Raw genomic sequence first — 22,351 nt, forward strand, 5'->3', positions numbered from 1 at the left:
TGGGGTTGTTATCATGTTGGAATACTGCCCTGTGGCCCAGTCTCCGAAGGGAGGGGATAATGCTCTGCTTTAGTATGTCACATTACATGTTGGCATTTATGGTTCCCTCAATGAACTGTAGCTCCCCAGTGCCGGCAGCACTCATGAAGGCCCAGACGATGACACTCCCACCACCATGCTTGACTGTAGGCAAGACACAATTGTCTTTGTACGCCTCACCTGGTTGCCGCCACACACGCTTGACACCACCTGAACTAAATAAGTCTTCAGCAAACTGTTTGTGGGCTTTCTTGTGAATCATCTTTAAAAGAGGCTTCCTTCTGGGATGATAGCTATGCAGACCAATTTGATGCAGTGTGCAGCGTATGGTCTGAGCACTGACAGGCTGACCCCCCACCCCTTCAACCTCTGCAGCAATGCTGGCAGCACTCATATGTTTCTTTCCCAAAGACAACCTCTGAATATGAAACTGAGCATGTGCACTCAACTTCTTTGGTCGAACATGGGGAAGGTCTGTTCTGAGTGGAACCTGTCCCGTGAAACCGCTGTATGGTCTTGCCCACTGTGCTGCAGCTCAGTTTCAGAGTCTTAGCAATCTTCTTATACCCTAGGCCATCTTTATGTAGAGCAACAATTCTTTTTTTTCAGATCCTAATTGGGTCCAATTTGGACATTTCCACTTAGGGGTGTACTCACTTTTGTTGCCAACAGTTTAGACATTATTGGCTGTGTGTTGAGTTATTTTGAGGGGATAGCAAATTTACACTGTTATACAGGCTGTATACTCACTACTTTACAATGTAGCAAAGTGTCATTTCTTCAGTGATGTCACATGAAAAGATATAATAAAATATTTACAAAAATGTGAGGGGTGTACTCACTTTTGTGAGATACTTTATGTATAAATATTTATTTATGAATATATAGAACATATTCTTGAGATATTGCCATCGGATTTGCGCAGCTTGTTTGGTGGGGGGGGGGGGGTTCACTTTTCACGCTCCATTGAAGGTTATGGGAGAATATGTTAACATACAAAACTTCAATAGACAATCACAGGTTCCTAAGTAAATAAATATTTATATAGCATCAAAAAAAAATTAGGATGGAAAAAGTAGTTAATTGCTGCTTCAACAAATGATTATTTTTATTCTTTATTTATAAAGCGCCAACAGATTCCATAGCGCTGTCCATGGGCACAAGGATAAAAGTACAATGGAGAAACAATACAATAAAAGACAATTTTACAGACAAATACAGGGGGAATAAAGGGCCCTATTCCCGTGGGAACTTACAATCTAGATGGGTAGGAGGATGGGAAACAGGAGGTGGGGACTGCAAAGGCAAGAATAATATTAGTGAGGAGATAGATGAGGGCAACTGTTAGGTAAGTGAAGTTAATTTGTTAATGAGTCGGGTGATAAGCTTCCCTGAACAAAAAATTCTTTAGGGAACGTTTAAAGGAGGAGAGGTTAGGGAATGTCTGACAGCTCAAAGAAGTGCTTTACAGAGGGTTGATGCCGCACGAGAGAAGTCCTGTAGTCTAGAATGAGAGGAGGTGATGGTAGAGGACGCGAGGAGAAGGTCATTGTTGGATCTTAGGGGGTGGGTTGGAGTATATTTGTTGATGAGTGAGGACAGGTGGGGTGGGGCAGCATTGACAGCATTTTAATTTAATTCTGCTGTGAATGGAGAGCCAGTGAAGGGACTCAAGGAGAGGTGCAGCAGAAACAGAGCATTGAGAGAGGTGGATTCGCCTGGCATATACATTTAGGATGGATTGAAGGGGAGAGAGGCGGGAAAGAGGGAGGCCAGATAGTAAGTTAATACAGTAGTAGTAAAAGATACCAAGAGAATGAAGCCAATTTGATAATAGAAGAAAATTCAAGAGTTGTTTAAAATTGTATGTTCTGTCTGAATCATGAAGGTTTAATTTCTACTCTACTGTCTCTTAACTCTCCAATTTTTGTATTTAGTCTATACCTGCCATATAACTAAGTGTTTGTGTATGTGTGCCGCAATATGCAATGGTTCCTGATGCTTTTCTCCTATTAACTTTTTGTTTCTTATGTCTAGATCTCTGTCTGGTCTGTTTCCCTTTACTATACTGTATGCATTTGTGTACATAATTGTGTGTGATTTTATACGTCTCTATTTTTTTTTAATATCTTGCAACAAGTGGTACTAAATGTAAATTTTAAATGTATTGAAATATAAAATAGAAAGTGCAAAGCTTAAATGTAAACTAATATGACCCAATCTGAAGTGTAAAGTAATATAAAATACAATGCACAAAGTGTAAGTGTAACAAAACTCTCATATCATGTAGTGCAATTTTGCACTGGGCTTGTTTCTCCTTCATATGCAGAAATCAGACAGATCTCGCAGTGCTGGAAAGTTCTGCCCCTGTGAAGTCTGCACCACAATTTCTCTCCAAGAAGAATATTTAATCATCAGGCCCAATATGAGAGAAAGATACATTACAGAATGGTGTTCAATTTAAACAGTAATAGAAGAAGTGTATTGAAATGATGCAAAATCATATTTAACATACGGCCAGATTACGAGTTTTTCGTTATGAGCTGTGCGGTGCTAATGAGCAGTTTTTTCTTACCGCTCACTTAAATGCAGCGCTGGTATTACAGGTTTTTACAAACCCGGCGTTATTAGGCAAGAAGTGAGCGTAGAGCAAAATTGAGCTCCATACCGCACTCCAATACCAGTGCTGCTTAAGTCAACGGTGAGCTGGTCATACGTGCTTGTGCACGATTTCCCCATAGACATCAATGTAGAGAGCCTGCTGAAAAAAAGTCTAACACCTGCAAAAAAGCAGCGTAAAGCTCAGTAACGCAGCCCCATTGATTCCTATGGGGAAACACATTTATGTTTACACCTAACACCCTAACATGAACCCCGAGTCTAAACACCCCTAATCTTACACTTATTAACCCCTAATCTGCCGCCCCAACATCGCCGACTCCTGCATTATACTTATTAATCCCTAATCTGATGCTCTGGACAACGCTGCCACCTACATTATACTTATTAACCCCTTATCTGCTGCCCCCAACATCGCCGACACCTACATTATATTTATTAACCCCTAATCTTATGCCCCCAATGTCGCCGCAACCTACCTACATTTATTAACCCCTAATCTGCCACCCCCAACGTCGCCGACACTATATTTAATGTATTAACCCCTAAATCTAAGTCTAACCCTAACACCCCCTAACTTAAATATAATTTAAATAAATCTATATAAAATTACTATCATTAACTACATTATTCCTATTTAAAACTAAATACTTACCTATAAAATAAACCCTAAGCTAGCTACAATATAACTAATAGTTACATTGTAGCTACCTTAGGGTTTATTTTTTATTTTACAGGCAAGTTTGTATTTATTTTAACTAGGTAGAATAGTTATTAAATAGTTATTAACTATTTAATAACTACCTAGCTAAAATAAATACAAATTTACCTGTAAAATAAAACCTAACCTAAGTTACACTAACACCTAACACTACACTATAATTAAATAAATTCCCTACATTAAATACAATTAAATAAATTAAATTAAATTAGCTAAATCACAAAAAAACCACTAAATTACAGAAAATAAAAAACAAATTACAGATCTTTAAACTAATTATACCTAATCTAATAGCCCTATCAAAATAAAAAAGCCCCCCAAAATAAAAAAAACCCTAGCCTACACTAAACTACCAATAGCCCTTAAAAGGGCCTTTTGCGGGGCATTGCCCCAAAGAAATCAGCTCTTTTACCTTTAAAAATAAATACAAACAACCCCCCCAACAGTAAAACCCACCACCCACACAAACAACCCCCCAAATAAAAGCCTAACTAAAAAAAACTAAGCTCCCCATTGCCCTGAAAAGGGTATTTGGATGGGCAATGCCCTTAAAAGGGCATTTAGCTCTATTGCAGGCCCAAAGCCCTAACCAAAAAAATAAACCCACCCAATACACCCTTAAAAAAATCCTAACACTTACCCCCTGAAGATTCACTTACCGGGAGAAGTCTTCATCCAATCGGCAAGATGTCCTCAAGGAAGCCGGCAGAAGTGGTCCTCCAGACGGGCAGAAGTGGTCTCCAGATGGGCAGAAGTCTTCATCCAGACGGCATCTTCTATCTTCATCCTTCCGGCGCAGAGCGGGTCCATCTTCAAGACATCCGACGCAGAGCATCCTCTTCTTCCGACGGACTAACGACGAATGAAGGTACCTTTAAGTGACGTCATCCAAGATGGCGTCCCTTAGATTCCGATGGAATGCAAGCTCAATCCTATTGGCTGATCCAATCAGCCAATAGGATTTTTTCTACATTAATTCCGATTGGCTGATAGAATTCTATCAGCCAATCGGAATCTAAGGGACGCCATCTTGGATGATCCCAAGACATCGGGCATGTGAGGTTGGGGTAATGATGGAGTTATCAACAGTTATAGAGACATGGAGGGTGGAGATTTTGGAAGAAGGGTGGAAAATAAGGAGCTCTGTTTTGGAGAGATTTAGCTTGAGGTAGTGAGAGGACATCCAAGATAAGATATGAGAGAGACAGTTAGTGACACGGATTAGCAAGGAAGGAGATAGTACTGGTGCAGAGAGGTAGATTTGGGTATCCTCGGCATACAAATGATAATGAAACCTATGAGACTTTATTAAGGAACCTAATGAGGACATGTAGATTAAGAAGAGAAGGGGACTGAGGACAGAGCCTTGTGGTACCCGAACAGAAAGAGGTAAACAGGCAGAGGATGCCCCAGAGAAGGCTACACTAAAGTTAAGGTTAGACAGATAGGAAGAGAACCAAGAGCTGTGTCGCAGATGCCAAAGGATTGGAGGGTATGGAGCAAAAGAGGGTGGTCGACAGTATCAAAGGCTGCAGACAAATCAAAGAAGATAAGTAGAGAGAAGTGGCCTTTGGATTTTTCTGTAAGTAGGTCATTGGTAACTTTAACAATTGCTGTCTCTGTTGAGTGAAGGGGCAAAATTCAGATTGCAGTGGGTCAAGGAGGGAGTTTAATGTAAGGAAATTGGATAGACATGTATATACTAGCTTTTCAAGAAGCTTTGAGGCAAGAGAAAGTAGGGAAATAGGGCAGTAGTTGATGGGGAGGTTGGATCGAGAGAAGATTTTTTGAGGATAGGTGTGACTAATGCATGCTTAAGAGATGTGAGAACTATACCAGTGCTGAGGGAGAGGTTGAAGATGTGTGTGAGTATAGGGGTAAGGGTAGATGAGAGGGAGGAGAGTAGTTGTGAGGGGATGGGGTCGAGGGGATCGGTAGTGAGGTGAGAGGATAGTATAAGGGCAGAAACTTCTTCTGTAAACGAGGCAAAAGAGATAAATTTATGACTATGTGGGTTTTGGATGATTGTGAGCTTTTGAGGGTGTGGGAGACTGGTAGTATGTTGAGAGCTGATTTCATTTCTGATGGAGTCAATTTTGCTGTTGAAGTAGCTGGCAAAATCTTGAGCTGAGAGAAAAGTTGTGGTGGGAGGTGGGGGTGGGTGGAGAATAGTATTGAATGTGGAGAACAGACGTTTTGGGTTTGAAGAAAGAGTAGAGATTAGAGTAGAGAAGTAATGTTGCGTATATAGATTAAGGGCAGAATAGTAAGAGTTCAAGATGAACTTATAGTGAAGAAAGTCAGCAGAATTCCGAGATTTACTCCAGTGTCACTCAGCAGTACGGGAACATCTGCGTAGGTATCATGTCAGAGGAGTATGCCAGGGTTGAGGATGAGTGTATGTTTTCCGAGCTATGGTAGGTGGGGCCAGATTATCAAGGACCAATGTAAGGGTGGAGTTGTAGCGGCAGATAGATTAATTAGGACAGGAAAAAGAGGGGATGGAAGAGAGAAGAGGTTCGAGAGAGCTAGAGAGCTGTTGCTGATCTAATGAATTGATTCTTCTGTGAAGTTTAGTGTGAGGGGTAGAAGGAGGGAGAGTTGTAGGGAGGGAGGTGATGTTACAAGTGAGGAGGTGGTGGTCAGAAAGAGGAAATGTGAGTTTGTGAAGTTTGAGATAGTGAATTGATAGCTGAAAATTAAATCAAGGAAGTGACCATCTTTGTGAGTGGAAAGTCAGTCCATTGTGATAGGTCAAAAGAGGAAGTGAGTTGCAGAAGCTGTTTTGCAGAGGAGGCAGTGGGATTATCAACAGGGAGGTTGAAGTCACAAAGAATGAGGGCATGGGTATCTGAGGAAAAGAAATAAGGTAGCCAGGTGGCAAAGTGATCTAGAAATAGAGTTGCGGAGCCAGGGGGGCGGTATATGACTGCAACACGTATAGATAATCGAGAGAATAAGGGAATCGTGTGTTTCAAATGACGAAAATGTGAGGGAAGAGAAGTGCTGTATTTGTTGAAAGGTGCAACGAGAGGAAAGTAAAATACCAACACCGCCTCCTTGTCTACTGTCAGACCTAGGAGTGTGGCTGAAGTGGAGACCCCCCCCCCCCCATGTGACAGTGCAGTAGAGGAAGCAGTGTCTGAAGGAGAGAGCCAGGTTTCTGTGAGAGCCAGAAGATTGAGAGAGTGGGAGATAAAGAGGTCATGGGTAGAAGTGAGCTTGTTGCAAACAGTGCAAGAGTTTCATAGTGCGCAAGTGAAGGGGGTGTTGGCTTTAGATGCAAGAGGAATGAGATTAAGGTTACCAGAGTTTTGTTTTTGAAGTCTATTGAAGGGCACACATGGGGTGCAGGGCAAGGAAGTTGTGAGGGACCAGGATTAGGGGAGATGTTGCCAGCAGCTAGTATGAGCAAGAGGGAGAGTGACATGAGATGAGATGCGGATTTGCAGTAGTGAGACTTTTTTTTGATGAGTTGCAAGGGGAGAGAGAGTCTTTAGGAATGTGTGAAGCTCATGAATACAAAAGTAAGGTGAGGTTAAGAAAGATGGGCTAATGAGCAGTGCAGATGTTGAGGGGGAAGGAGTAATTGAGTAAAGGAGTTTGTTAAACAGACAAAAGGTGGTAAAAAGGGATATGAAGATATTGTGCATGTTTTACAAAAAAAAACTGTGTATTAAAACAGAAGCTGCCTTATCCCTTGTCCACTCCTTGTTCAATTCTTGTATAATTATTTGTCACTCACTTATAAAATGTTCACTTATTCTTTGTGCCTCACTTATAAAATGTTCACTTATTCTTTGTGCCTCACTTAAGAGATGTGAACAGACGATCTTACAATACTGCTACCTGAGCATGCATTGCTACCCCTGCATTGCTTTCCCCATAGCAGTGTTAAATTTATAGACCGGAGCATTCAGCTGAATGCAATAAATTAGGTAATGACATGATTAAAGAAAGTCAAAGGCCAATTGGGAAAATTTGATTCAGGGTGAGATAAGTTAAAAAAACAGACAATAGAATTTGGCGGAGGCTGGGGTTATACCATTAGTGAAATTATAAATGTAGGAATTATAACAAGTATTTGCAAGGTTTGAACATCACATAGATAAAGACATAATATCAGCAGGGTAAATATTAAATTATTACACACATACCAAAAGAGAGACTTGCAGTACAGATGACACAAAAACAGGGAAATTGGCAGGATTTGAATGCAGGGGCCCAATTCACATACCAAAAGATAGACTTGCAGTACAGATGACACAAAAACAGGGAAAATGGTAGGATATGAATGCAGGTTATATTGTGTGAATAATTAATGATTGAGTAATTACTGCAATCACAATTTATCAAATAAGAACAAGTCAACAGATTACCTTAAATAATTTTAATGCAGTCATCCGTTGCATGTTCCCGATCTCGGCGTCCTCCTCCATCTTTAATGCCCAATTCATGCCACCAAACATTGGGGCAGTAATCTAGTTTGATCAGAAGTATTGAAACATTGATCTGACCTAGAGGCCCGCAACAGTCATCCAATATTAGCATTTTTTTAGTGGATCATCATATTTATGATGCATTACACCAGCATGTCTTTCGGTTTGTCCCATTATATAATGTGCTTTTTGCATTAATATTGAAAGATGTATGTGAACTGGAAGAAAATACCAAGTTAAGCATTCTAAAATCTGATTTGTATTTGCTTAAAAAATGTTAAATTCTGCACTGGGTGCTCTATACCACATTGGCTATCCCCTATGAGATTCTGCATTCTATAAAGCTTCATGACTTTCTGTTGGAGGAAGTTCCTACTCAGCGGGACTTCCAGGTTCAGCACTTCTATCGGCTCCAATGGGGGCCTCGTTCTCATGCCGTGAGACGCGGCAGAGAACCTAGCACAGCAAAGAGGGTACGTCGTACAGTGATAGGCCGCACATTTTAAATATATACACATATTAACAAATAAATATATATGTATATTCACCCCACATCCCCTCACTTTAACCTCTTAAAACAGCTTTGTGCAGTTATATTTTATAAAAATAAAATGGTCATAATTTTTAATAATATAAATGAACATTTATTAATGTCTGGTGGACATCGCTGAATGCCGACAGCATTCCTGTCGGCATTTAAAATTGCACAAGCAGTTCTGGTGAACTGCTTGTGCAATGCCACCCCCTGCAATCGGCCGCTTGCAGGGGGCGTCAATCAACCCGATTGTATACGATCAGACGGATTGCTGTCTGCCACCTCAGAGGAGGCATATGAGTTAATGAGCAGCGGTCTTAAGAAGGCTCGCTCAGAAACAGATGAATTGGGGCTGATTGACTGTTTGATAAATTGGCCCCTTTATTTTAGGGGCACTTTGGGGACCTTCTTAAATTAACCTGAGGTCTGAACTCTTGTTAAAATTCGGAGCAAAATTGCTACCAAGAGCTTGTGAAAGCATTAACCAGCAACTTGTAATGGCTGGTTATTTAACGTGTTCTTGGAAAACGGCGATATGCCCATTTACGGGCACACGTTAAATTTGTGCTCCACTTGTAATCTAGCCCTAAATAAATGCTAGATAGAATGATGCATTCAAAGAAAAGATTAGTCTGAGAATAACATTTAGATGTATTTTTAAAGTTTCATTTGCTGTTTAAATATTAACAAAATAAGTGTAAAGTTTTAGTGTCTATAAAACAATTGCAGCTGCTATGTTGTTACTTAGCTTACCTTCTCTGCTGAGGCCATTTAGGGACAGTTATAAATAGGTCACTAGAGTGGAATCTCAAAGTGTTTAATGTCCCTTTAAAGTATCATATACATCTATCTCATTAGTAATGTAATATCATTGGGGTAGGTATCCCCAACGTAGTTAGAGCTAAAATGTCCCTTTAAAGGTTCAGTCTAGTTAAAATTAAACTTTCATGATTCAGATAAGGCATCCAATTTTAAACAACTTTACAATTAACTTTTAATCATCACATTTGCTTTGTTCTCTTGGTATTGTTTGCTGAAAGCTAAACCTAGGTAGGCTCATATACTAATTTCTAAGCCCTTGAAGGTTGCCTCTTATCTCAGGGCATTTTGACAGTATTTCACAGCTAGAAGGCGTAAGTTCATGTGTGACATATAGATAATATTGTGCTCATGCATGTGGAATTACCTGGGATTCAGCACTGATTTGCTAAAATGCATGTCTGTCAAAATAACTAAAATAAGGGGGCAGTCTGCAATGGCTTAGATAGAAGCTAGACACAGGGTAAAAAATATATATTAATATAACCATGTTGGTTGTGCAAAACTGGGGAATGGGTAATAAAGGGATTATCTATCTTTTTAAACAATAATAATTATTCTAGAGTAGACTGTGCCTTTAAGCAGAAACAGACAAAGTAGACAACATTGGTATATGTCATCTGTTGATAAGGTCAGAGAAGTCTCTTCAGTGAGAAAGCTTTCTCCAATTTGTTATTTATTTCATATAAAAGTTTTTTTTCAGCTTTCATTACGAAGCTATTATATATGGTTTAATGCTGAGAATTTCTTTAATAATATAAAAATGTCAAAGCTATCTTAACTCAGAGATACTTCTCATTTTACTGCATTTATATTTCCTCTTACCATAAAGAGAGAAATAGGGAAAGGGAATATTCTAAAAATGTTATTTTTCTTATGAGATCTAAAAAAAACAACCTCCTATATTAGTCTATAGTAAACAGTTGTCATAATACAGTGTTCTCCACTTCCATTTCTAACAGGAAATGAAAAGCTCACAATTTCAAAATGGAATACAGGGAAAGGGGACAAAATAAATAATGAAAGTATATTGCAGATTTATATCATATATATCATGATATGATTTATATGATTTATAATTATATATTACCATCTCAAAGTGTTTAATGTCCCTACTCTGCACACCCCCATAGTCTATTATGGGAGGGATTTAGCACAACCACACTATTTTATTATTTTAGCCCGTTGTTATATTTAACCTTGAACTCAATAAAAATATATTGGTTGAGTTTTGGAATGAAGAAAATTACAATAATTATTGAGAAAAGATGTTAACTTATAAACATATGCTATGTTTATATACAGATGGTATTTATTTATTAATTTATTTATGCTTTTAATTAGGTGGAAGCAGCTGACTCCGATACAGAAAGCAAAAGCCTTCGAGAATACCATTCTGTTGGGGTGCAGGTAGAGGACGAAAAACGGTAAAATATGTTTTTTGTTTAGTTTTTTTCTTCTAAACTTAACTGAGAGGTTTTCATTTGAGGCCATTGTATCTAAAACTCTATACGCTTACTCAGAAATAGTATCTTAGACCAGACAGTACATTCTGCCCCTCTTGTATAATGTCATTAGTGGTATTATTAGTTCAATGCATCTGCCCGATGTAATAAAGAGAAATTTATGGAAATGACAGAATGGCTTACGTTATATATTTTTATTACCTATTTCATTTATATATAACTTTGGGGTTTAGTAGAACAGTGAACTATTGGCCCTTTGATAAATGATGCTAAGAAACATCAATGCAAATGAAATATGATGAAGATTAGAGATGTATCAAGAACATTTCTCACCACGTCCATTGGGCGCCTGTTTGTGAGAGCTTATTTTTGACAGTGCATTGCCCTGATGTGATAATACAAGGAATAGGAACGACAAACAGGCTAAAGTATGACATCAGGCATATGTAAAATATAAAAAACATCCAATAAAAAGAATAAAAACACTAACATAAAGATTGGTGTATCCTACTGTAGATCTAAAAGAGGGAGAGGAATATCCCAAAAAGGGAACGAGTAGTCCACAGTAATAAGTCCAAAAGAAAAAGTAATACGTTAAAGGTGGTTCTCCAGCTTAAGTGTTGTAGTGATGATTCTAGAAACCCGTAATCCGTATGTGTAGAGAAGGGCGGATGTATTTGAATTGATATGATCTATACAAGCACCAATTCTACTCCATTTTCACTATCATAATATTTTGCCCAAATATATTTATTATTTTTTTCTTACCAGAAATAAAATAAAGGATAAATTGATAAACACTTATTCCATCTGGTTGGTTTTTTCAACCACGTAATCCTTAACTTAATACAAGATAAATAACTAGGATCAATGTTTGCCCATAATCCAGAACGTTTTTCTGTTTAATGCCATCAACAAACATGGTGATCACTCTCCAATCTAGAGACACGCGTGAACCGGCAATCATTTGAACCAGAACCGGAAGTGACAAATACTGCACCGGAAGTGATGCAGAGATTCCGGAAACTGAACGTTAATGAGGCTGTGACAACACGGAAGTGTTATTCTTTTGGCAGGAATAATCACTTTGCACCCGAGCCCTCTGATTGGATATCAAACCCTTTAAATATCTAAGCCTGATATGTATTGAAAAAGGCCCTATTTTGGGCCAAAAGGCGTTGACTGTTTAGACACTTTGGCTAGAGTTCTTCCCTGATTTTCTGCAAGCATCTTTCTTGGTAAGCATAACTTCATCTGAGATATATAGAAATACATTTTTGCACATTTGTATATCTTGTTCTTTTAGGACATTTTCACTCATCATTGAGTAACCACAAGGATAATTGACATTTTTACTTCAGCATTTTTAATTTTTAACATTTTTTGCATTTTTTCATGTGTACATTTTTTACCACACACACACACATATATATATATATATATATATATATATATATATATATATATATATATTATTTTTCTTTTTTTGCCCTTCTCTACACATACGGATTACTACTGGTTTCTATAATCATCACCACAACACCTACTTTATAACTGGAGAACCACCTTTAATTTAGTACTTTTTCTTTTGGACTTATCACTCTGGACTACTCTTTCCCTTTTTTGGATATTACTCACCCTCTTTTAGATCCACAGTAGGATCTGCAAATCTTTATGTTAGTGTTTTTATTATTGTTATTGGATCTTTTTTAAATGTTATATTTTACATATGCCTGATATCATACTTTAGCCTGTTTGGCGCTCCTATTCCTTGTATTTCTGTATTTCTTTCCCTTTGATCTTGTTAGGGGATTTAGAATAGTGAGCCTGTATGTAATATTGTCTCGGTTATCACATTGCCCTGATATGGCCTTTAGTCGCACACAGAATATTATGGCTGTTTCTAGCATTTAGTTGGCTATAGATAATAAGGTAAAGAGGGGACATAAAAAGGAGACTATGGATGACAAGAAGCAATATTGCTTCTTTTATTTGCAATTATTATTGTTATTATTATTATTATTATGAAAGACTTTGGCCCATATTTATCAAGCTCCGTGAGGAGCTTGAAGGGCCGTGTTTTTGGCGAGTCTTCAAACTCGCCAGAAACACAAGTTATGAAGCAGCGGTCTAAAGACCGCTGCTTCATAACCCTGTCCACCTGCTCTGAGCAGGCGGACAGGAATCGCCGGAAATCAACCCTATCGAATACGATTGGGTTGATTGACACCTCCCTGCTGGCGGCCGATTGGCCGCGAGTCAGCAGGGGGCGGCGTTGCACCAGCAGCTCTCGTGACCTGATACGCACTGTCGGATCAGGTCTGCAAGACCTTTGATAAATAGAGGCCTTTATGTACAGTTTTAGGATCTAACAAGCAATACTTTATATTTAAATGTATACTTTGATGGTTTTATACATAAAAATAACATTTACAAAAATATATTTTTTTTAATATTTAGACAAGGGCGATTCAAACGTTCAAACAGTGTTACTGCTGCTGTACAGGCTGATCTTGAGTTAGAGGGTTTCCCAGGACATATTACAATGGAGGACAAAGGACTACAATTTGGATCTTCATTTCAAAGACATTCTGAACCTAGTACACCAACTCAATATGGTGCAGTAAGGACAGTACGGACTCAGGGTTTGTTTAGTTATAGAGAAGACTATAGGACACCAGTAGATACAGCAAATCTCCCACCTCCAGATCCATGGCTAGAGCCAGCTCATGAATCAGTGGACTCTGGAAGGATATCACCCAGTAGACAAGATGGCACATGGTTTATGAAGCTGCTTCATGCAGAAACAAAAAGAATGGAGGACTGGTGTAAAGATATGGAGAGAGAAGCAGAAGAAAATGATATTTCTGAAGAAAGTAAGAATATTTCTGTATATCCTTTAAATTATATAATTTATTGCTTTTGTCTTACTTTTTTAGTATGAAAAATGTAATGTTGCTTATATTTACTCATTTTACATTCCAATAAACACACTTGTCATAATTATACTAAAGCTATATACCCTAAACCAGTGTTTCCTAATTGTAGTCCTCAATAAGCCCTAACAGGTCAAATTAAGAGGATTTCCCAACCTGAGCACAGGTGAAACAGTCATAATGATTGATCTACTGAACAGCCTAATGGAAGTACCTAAAGCCTGTGCTGTTATAGCTCCTTGAGGATTGGAATTCAGAAACACTGCACTAAGCATACAAGTTTAAATATAATTGTTGTTTTGTTTTTAAAGTATGTTTGTCTTTTTGTAATTCCAGGACCAGTATATTTTGCAAGCTGTTGGTACCAATCTCAGAGCATAAGTGTTCTGTGATTGATGTGTTTACACCATGCATGGGCTTGCCCCTGACAATCTAGCAAATGAATGGTGTGAACATGTCTTTGAGTACTGTTGCATTCTCAAGATCAGTTCTGGAAGGTTTATAAATAGCACTAATTCAGGCTTTATAAAAGGCAAAACAATGTTTTCTTTAAAGGGACATTAAACACTAAATGCTAGATAGAATGATGCATCCAAAGAAAAGATTAGTCTGAGAATAACATCTAGATGCATTTTAGTTGTAATGGCTATAAAATGATGGGAGCTGCCATGTTTTAACTTAGGCTACTTTCCCTGCTGTGGCCAATTAGAGACAGTTATAAATAGGTCACTAGAGTGTGCCGCCAATGGCTGTGGGGAATTTAACCCCTTAACGACACGAGTCGTACCGGGTACGTCGCACACAACCTGGTCTTTAAAGACCAGCGACGTACCCTGTATGACTTTGGGGATTAAAGCGGCTCGATTATATCGAGGCATCCTGCAATAACATTTTTCCCCCATACGATACAGAGAGAGCCACTCTGTGGCCCTCTCTGCACCGGCATCGATGGCCGCAATCGTTGGTTGGTGGGAGCTGACCGTGGGAGCAGGGTGGGCGGCCATCGATGAAAGAGTGTGGGCGGGGTTGTCGGGAGCGCGCACAGGAGCATGCGCGTGCACGGGGGCGGCGGGTGGGCGCATGCACGGGGAGGGAGCGGGTGGGAACCGCTACACTACAGCAAAAACATTTCATATGAGTGGCAGTAAGGGGAGATAAAATCCCTAACAAAAGTAAATCTAAGGGATCTGGGAGTGGGTGGGGGATTGGTCTGTGGGGGGGGGGGGAAGCTACACTACAGAGAAAAAAAGAAAAAAAATAACATTTGTATTTGCAAACAGGGTACTGGCAGACAGCTGCCAGTACCCAAGATGGCTCCCAGTAAGGTAGAGGTGGAGGGTTAGAGAGCTGTTTGGGGGGGGATCAGGGAGGATGGGGGCTAAGGGGGGATCCTACACAGCTGCATATGTAAATATGCTATACAATTTTTAATTTTTTTTTTAAATATACCGTTTATTTTAGTACTGGCAGAGTTTAAGATTGTGGGGACAATTGTGGGATGGGGAGGGAAGAGAGCTGTTTGGGAGGGATCCTGGGGTGTGATGTGTCAGGTGGGAGGCTGATCTCTACGCTAAAGCTAAAATTAACCCTGCAAGCTCCCTACAAACAACCTAATTAACCCCTGCACTGCTGGGCATAATACACGTGTGGTGCGCAGCGGCATTTAGCGGCCTTATAATTACCAAAAAGCAACGCCAAAGCCATATATGTCTGCTATTTCTGAACAAAGGGGATCACAGAGAAGCATTTACAATCATTTATGCCATACTTGCAAAGGTTGTTTGTAAATAATTTCAGTGAGAAACCTAAAATTGTGAAAAATGTTACGTTTTTTTTATTTGATCGCATTTAGCGGTGAAATGGTAGCATGAAATATACCAAGATGGGCCTAGATCAATACTTGGAGTTGTCTACTACACTACACTAAAGCTAAAATTAACCCTAGATGCTCCCTACATGCTCCCTAATTAACCCCTTCACTACTGGGCATAATACACGTGTGATGCGCAGTGGCATTTAGCGGCCTTCTAATTACCAAAAAGCAATGCCAAAGCCATATAAGTTTGCTATTTCTGAACAAAGGGGATCCCAGAGAAGCATTTACAACCATTTATGCTATAATTGCACAAGTTGTTTGTAAATAATTTCAGTGAGAAACCTAAAGTTTGTGAAAATATTTGGGAAAAAGTGAACAATTTTTTTTATTTGATTGCATTTGGTGGTGAAATGGTGGCATGAAATATACCAAAATGGGCCTAGATCAATACTTTGGGATGTCTTCTAAAAAAAATATATACATGTCAAGGGTTAATCAGGGATTCCTGAAAGATATCAGTGTTCCAATGTAACTAGCGCTAATTTTGAAAAAAAGTGGTTTGGAAATAGCAAAGTGCTACTTGTATTTATGGCCCTATAACTTGCAAAAAAAACAAAGAACATGTAAACATTGGGTATTTCTAAACTCAGGACAAAATTTAGAAACTATTTAGCATGGGTGTTTTTTGGTGATTGTAGATGTATAATAGATTGTGGGGGTCAAAGTTAGAAAAAGTGTGTTTTTTTCAATTTTTTCCTAATATTTTATCATTTTTTTAAAGTAAATGATAAGATATGATGAAAATAATGGTATCTTTAGAAAGTCCATTTAATGGCGAGAAAAACGGTATATAATATGTGTGGGTACAGTAAATGAGTAAGAGGAAAATTACAGCTAAACACAAACACCGCAGAAATTTAAAAATAGCCCTGGTCCTTCAGGGAAAGAAATTGAAAAATGGCCTTGGTCCTTAAGGGGTTAACAGTGTTCTGCACTTTTATTTCTAACTGGAACTGAAAAGCTCAAAATATCAGAATGGAATTACAGGAAAATAGGACAAAATAAATAATGAAAGTATATTGCAGACTTCTTTTTAAATATGCAATTTATCATTTTATATTACCATCTCAAAGTGTTTAATATCCTTCTAACGTCTCATATACATCTATCTCATTATAAATGTTATATACTTGGGATAGAGGTATAACGTAGTTATAGCTAGAATGTCCCTTTAAGCAGAAACAGACAAAGTAGACAACATTGATATCTTTCATTTGTGGATAAGGTCAGTGACGTCTCTTCAGTGAGAAAGCTTTCTCCAATTTGTTTATATTCCATATAAAAGTTTTTTTTCAGCTTTTCATTATGAAGCTATATATGGTTTAATGCAGATAATTTCTTTAATAATATAAAAATGTCAAAGCTAGCTTAACTCAGAGATACTTCTCCTATATTTCCTCTCACCATAAGAAGAGAAATAGGGAAAGGGAATATTCTAAAAAATTTATTTTTCTTATGAGATATAAAAAAACAACCTCTTAGTTTAGTCTATAGTAAATAATATTATCATAATACATAAAATATAAAACATTTGATGAATACATTTAATAGATAGAGGTTATTTCATTATGTCATTTGTACAGTTTTGGAGTGTATTTAAAAAAAAAAAAGATATATATATATATATATATATATATATATATATATATATATATATATATATATATATATATATATATATATATATATATATATATATACAGGGAGTGCAGAATTATTAGGCAAGTTGTATTTTTGAGGATTAATTTTATTATTGAACAACAACCATGTTCTCAATCAACCCAAAAAACTCATTAATATCAAAGCTGAATAGTTTTGGAAGTAATTTTTAGTTTGTTTTTAGTTATAGCTATTTTAGGGGGATATCTGTGTGTGCAGGTGACTATTACTGTGCATAATTATTAGACAACTTAACAAAAAACAAATATATATATATTTCAATTATTTATTTTTACCAGTGAAACCAATATAACATCTCAACATTCACAAATATACATTTCTGACATTCAAAAACAAAACAAAAACAAATCAGTGACCAATATAGCCACCTTTCTTTGCAAGGACACTCAAAAGCCTGCCATCCATGGATTCTGTCAGTATTTTGATCTGTTCACCATCAACCAGTGATGTGCAGTCACTAGAGGCAGGTGAGGCAGTGCTTCACCTCTCATATGGGCAAAAATATATTTTTTTTATTGGCTTTAAAAAAAAAATTGTAAATTTTTTCCCCCAGCATTTTTTTTTCTCACAGCTATATGTTGTGCAATGAAGAGGCACAAACAGGTCTGCCCACCATTACACAACATGCTGCACCATCTACTGGATGCAAGTGGTTAAGATCATTGCATGGCTCATTAACTGCTTATTTGAGGCAGTCCTATTTGGGCTGAACCAATCCAGCGAGAGGCATTAGTAAGTGGAACATAGGGTTGGGGCTGGATGTTAAATCATATAAAACAAAACAAAAAATGCAAAAAAACAACTTTCATATATTTTGTTGCTGTCCTGTGAACCTGCTAGCTTTGCTAAAGTGAAAAAGAGATTTCTGTTCTTCCCCTCTAAGTGCAGTGGAATGTGCCACTGTCACTTCCTGAATCCTTACAGAGCAGGAGAGAGGCACAGAGAGCAGTGTTTCACCCACATCTTATTAAAGTAAGATTTTACTGAAAGATTCTGTTAGTTAAAATGATAATTTAATGAATGTGGTTTAGTGTTTGTTTACTCTTTTATAGCAGGGTCGTTTTTGTATTTTGTTTACTCAAACTTTACACCCACTAACTTAGCAGCTTGCCTCTGTACTTCACACTAAATTATAGACTAATTTTCTGAACTCTCTGTAGCTCTGCTGTTTTATTACTTTAAAATGCAGTGGTCCCCCCCTTGTGTGTGTGTGTGTGTGTGTGTGTTTCTCTCTCTATCTATCCATCTCTCTCCTTATGTGTTGTTCTCCCCCATGGTCTCTTTCTCTCTCTGTCTCTCTTCCTCCCCCTCTGACTCTCATCCCTTATGTAATGAAAGAATCTATAAGCATAATTTGCAGCATTAAAGTAAAATGTATGTTTTAAACATATTTTAATGGGCATGGATTTCTAGATCTCATAATCAGAGCAAGCATTGTGTTATCTGGCAAGTGTTTCTGTTACAATCCTTTTAGACTAAAATTAGATGTTTACTAAGTTGACCAGTTTTCCAAGACACCATTTAAAGGGACATGAAACCCATATGAAACCCATATGAAACCCATATGCAAATTTAAATAACTTTCCAATTTACATCTAATATCTAATTTTCTTTATTCTTTTGATGTCCTTTGTTGAAAATCATATCTAAATATGCTCAGTAGCTGCTGATTGGTGGCTGCACATAGATACCTCATGTGATTGGCTCACCCATGTGCATTGCTATTTCTTCAACAAAGGATATCTAAAGAATGAAGGCGTATCCTAGCCACTGCCTCACCATCCTCTGACGTCACTGCACGTCACTGCCATCAACATTGCGTGCAGCAGCAACCACAGCCTCCCAGACACTGTTCAGAGAGGTGTACTGTTGATGGACCACAGGTTCTCAATGGGGTTCAGATCAGGTGAACAAGGAGACCATGTCATTAGATTTTCTTCTTTTATACCCTTTCTTGCCAGCCACGCTGTGGAGTACTTGGACGCGTGTGATGGAGCATTGTCCTGCATGAAAATTATATTTTTCTTGAAGGATGCAGACTTCTTCCTGTACCACTGCTTGAAGAAGGTGTCTTCCAGAAACTGGCAGTAGGACTGGGAGTTGAGCTTGACTCCATCCTCAACCCGAAAAGGCCCCACAAGCTCATCTTTGATGATACCAGCCCAAACCAGTACTCCACCTCCACCTTGCTGGCATCTGAGTCGGACTGGAGCTCTCTGCCCTTTACCAATCCAGCCACGGGCCCATCCATCTGGCCCATCAAGACTCACTCTCATTTCATCAGTCCATAAAACCTTAGAAAAATCAGTCTTGAGATATTTATTGGCCCAGTCTTGATGTTTCAGCTTGTGTGTCTTGTTCAGTGGTGGTCGTCTTTCAGCCTTTCTTACCTTGGCCATGTCTTTTATGAGCCTGTCAATTCCTTCTTTTGACCCATTTTGCCAAAGGAAAGGAAGTTGCCTAATAATTATGCACACCTGATATAGGGTGTTGATGTCATTAGACCACACCCCTTCTCATTACAGAGATGCACATCACCTAATATGCTTAATTGGTAGTAGGCTTTTGAGCCTATACAGCTTGGAGTAAGACAACATGCATAAAGAGGATGATGTGGTCAAAATACTAATTTGCCTAATAATTCTGCACTCCCTGTATATATATATATATATATATATATATATATATATATATATATATATATATTACTACAAACACTGGGTTAAGTCACCATCCTTTAAAAAAGTTTATCTAGCAATAAACATTAAAATCGATAAGGATTTTTGAAGATAAATAATGTAATATGCTTTTCTAAAGGATTGTTGCAAACACTACTGCCATATAGTGCTATAGACACATGCATACTCCAGAGCCTACGTAGGTTTCCTCTTTAAGAAAGGTTGCAAAGTTTAAATTTAATTTTGGCTTTACTGCCTCTTTAATATAGAGCTTATTTGTGTATACATTTTACCTAAGCCTAAAATAGACCAAAAGCATAATCATATATCTAGACCATTACCAAAATGTAGAAAGCAGCAGAAACACAACCTAATCTTGTGGTCAACCCATATAGCACTTGACTTTCAAAAATTGAAAACTTTGTTTTGTGAGCTAATGGTTTGAATTGTTTTCAAATCGGCACTCTAGCTACAAAACAAAAGCGCTGTATGGCTAGAGCACATATTGGAAAAGAGTTTGAACCGTTAGTTCACAAAAAAATTGAGTTTTGAAGTGGGCGGCCAGAACGTGGGGTATTAGAATTGCACAGTTAGATTAAAAACTTTTATTAGAAATTATCAATTAAAGTCCATCTAAATAAAAGGTGTATAAAAAGGTGTTTTGAATACAATAAACGTTTATCAGTTGCTTGCAAGAGTACATGGTCCCTTTAAGGATCATTGTTTCTGGATTTCTCAATGAATATGTTAAAAGCATCTTTATAGTATTGTATTTTGTATAAACGGAACAATCGGTCACAAAATAAGCTTCATATGCCAGTTTTAAATTGAGACCATTATGTTATGCACCGGGAAACAAATCAATACTTATACACAGTAAAGATAAAATAGCATTTTTAAGATAAGGCATAGCTGGGAAGCATAGCCCTCAGCACTGTACAGACTCTGTGGGAGATAAAACTTAAATGCATGTCAGTGTTTTCATAGCTTACCTAAACTATATTTTTTTTTTAGAAAACTATTTATATTTTAAGTGTTCATGTATACTGTTTTGCATAAATAACTCTTTTTATTAGTATTTCTTTTGTGAATTTGGGTACTTATCTATATATTTTACAATAGGAAAATGGTATAAAATGGACTTGAAAAATCCTATATCACTGTGATTGGAAATATATTCAATCATAAAAAAATATTCCTTAATCTCGTCAGTCGCTTTCCTCTTCTAGTTGATTTAGGGACACAATTTGAATTAAACCAAATTTGACTGCAAAGGGCTCCAATGCACTTATATGTGTACATATGTATTTATGTGTTTATATGTATATATACTATATATATATATATATATATATGTCTCTAAATACATATATACACGTATAAATACATACTTTTACACATATAAACATATATACATATGTTTATATGTGTGAACATATGTACCTTATATACATACATATACATATTTAGACATCTTTATATATGTATCTCTATGTTAAAGTCCTTTGCAGGCCTTTTATATAGTGTTATTATAATTGTAACTGTACTGTTAAATGTATTTTTGATGTGTTTTGTGCAACTTATTAGTTCAGCGTAACATTTAACCAGAGCTCTGAAATCTCGTTATTCGACACGTGTTAAATTCAACTGTGCTTGAGCCAACGTGTTTACTTTCAACCTGTAATACGCACGCTACTTCCGACATGAGCAAAGAGCCATGATAAACCCCCTTTTCTCTCGTGTACAACAGTTAGCGAGCCACTATCAAGCCCATAGATATGAAATTCCCAAAAGAAGAGATGGTTAATCCTTGGCATAGAAGTACTATTATACAGTCCTTATCTTAGATCCATAGCAATCTGTTATAAGCTGTGGGTAATTGCCATAACAGAAAAAGGGTTGTTGCCATACTGGTCCCACAGAGAATGTTCGGTTAGTAAATTGTGATACCTTTTAATAGGCCAACAAAATCAGGTTTTTTTTATTCCATAAACTTTCAAGACCTCACAGGTCTCTTCTTCAGATGTAGATCTTCAGATGTAATTGCCTTACAACATGTTACACAGAGTAGATTCTATTTTTGTAGGAAAGAAGTCTGCTCTTTCCAGTGAGTGGTCTTAAGCCCCTGTTATTTGTAAGTGATTTGCATTAAACAGTAATCACTAATATATTTATTTTATGGGGAATATAAGCTCTAAATGAGCCGGTATCCATTAAGACAGCATACACCATGCATATGCAAAACACATTCATTAGAGAGGGACTCGTCTTTTCAAAAAAGGAATGTCCCACCTTTTCAATTTTTTTAGCCACATACAAAGGTGGAAATCAGATGATTACTATAGCATAGAACCAGAACGAAACACCATAGAACATGAACTTGCATTTATTCATTTTTAAAAGCAGATCACAGAACCATATTTTCAAAAAGTGACAGATCTACTACCACTAACATCAGTGCAGAAGATGACAGTGAAAAAAAAATATATCAGTCCTGAATTTTACCCAAAGGATAGGGTGTGTTATAAATAATTGAATACCAC

General features: G+C 37.5%; 1 protein-coding gene across 1 annotated transcript in view; it reads left to right on the forward strand.

Moving 5' to 3' along the window:
* Positions 1–22,351, forward strand: part of DLGAP2 (DLG associated protein 2) — a 709,652-nt gene that overhangs the window by 626,938 nt on the left and 60,363 nt on the right. The window contains exons 8-9 of the mRNA XM_053710360.1: positions 10,517–10,599; positions 13,099–13,514. Of these exons, the coding sequence (XP_053566335.1) occupies positions 10,517–10,599; positions 13,099–13,514 (499 nt within the window). The remainder of the gene's footprint in view (positions 1–10,516; positions 10,600–13,098; positions 13,515–22,351) is intronic.

Source organism: Bombina bombina, chromosome 4, assembly GCF_027579735.1.
Source record: "Bombina bombina isolate aBomBom1 chromosome 4, aBomBom1.pri, whole genome shotgun sequence".
NCBI lineage: Eukaryota > Metazoa > Chordata > Amphibia > Anura > Bombinatoridae > Bombina > Bombina bombina.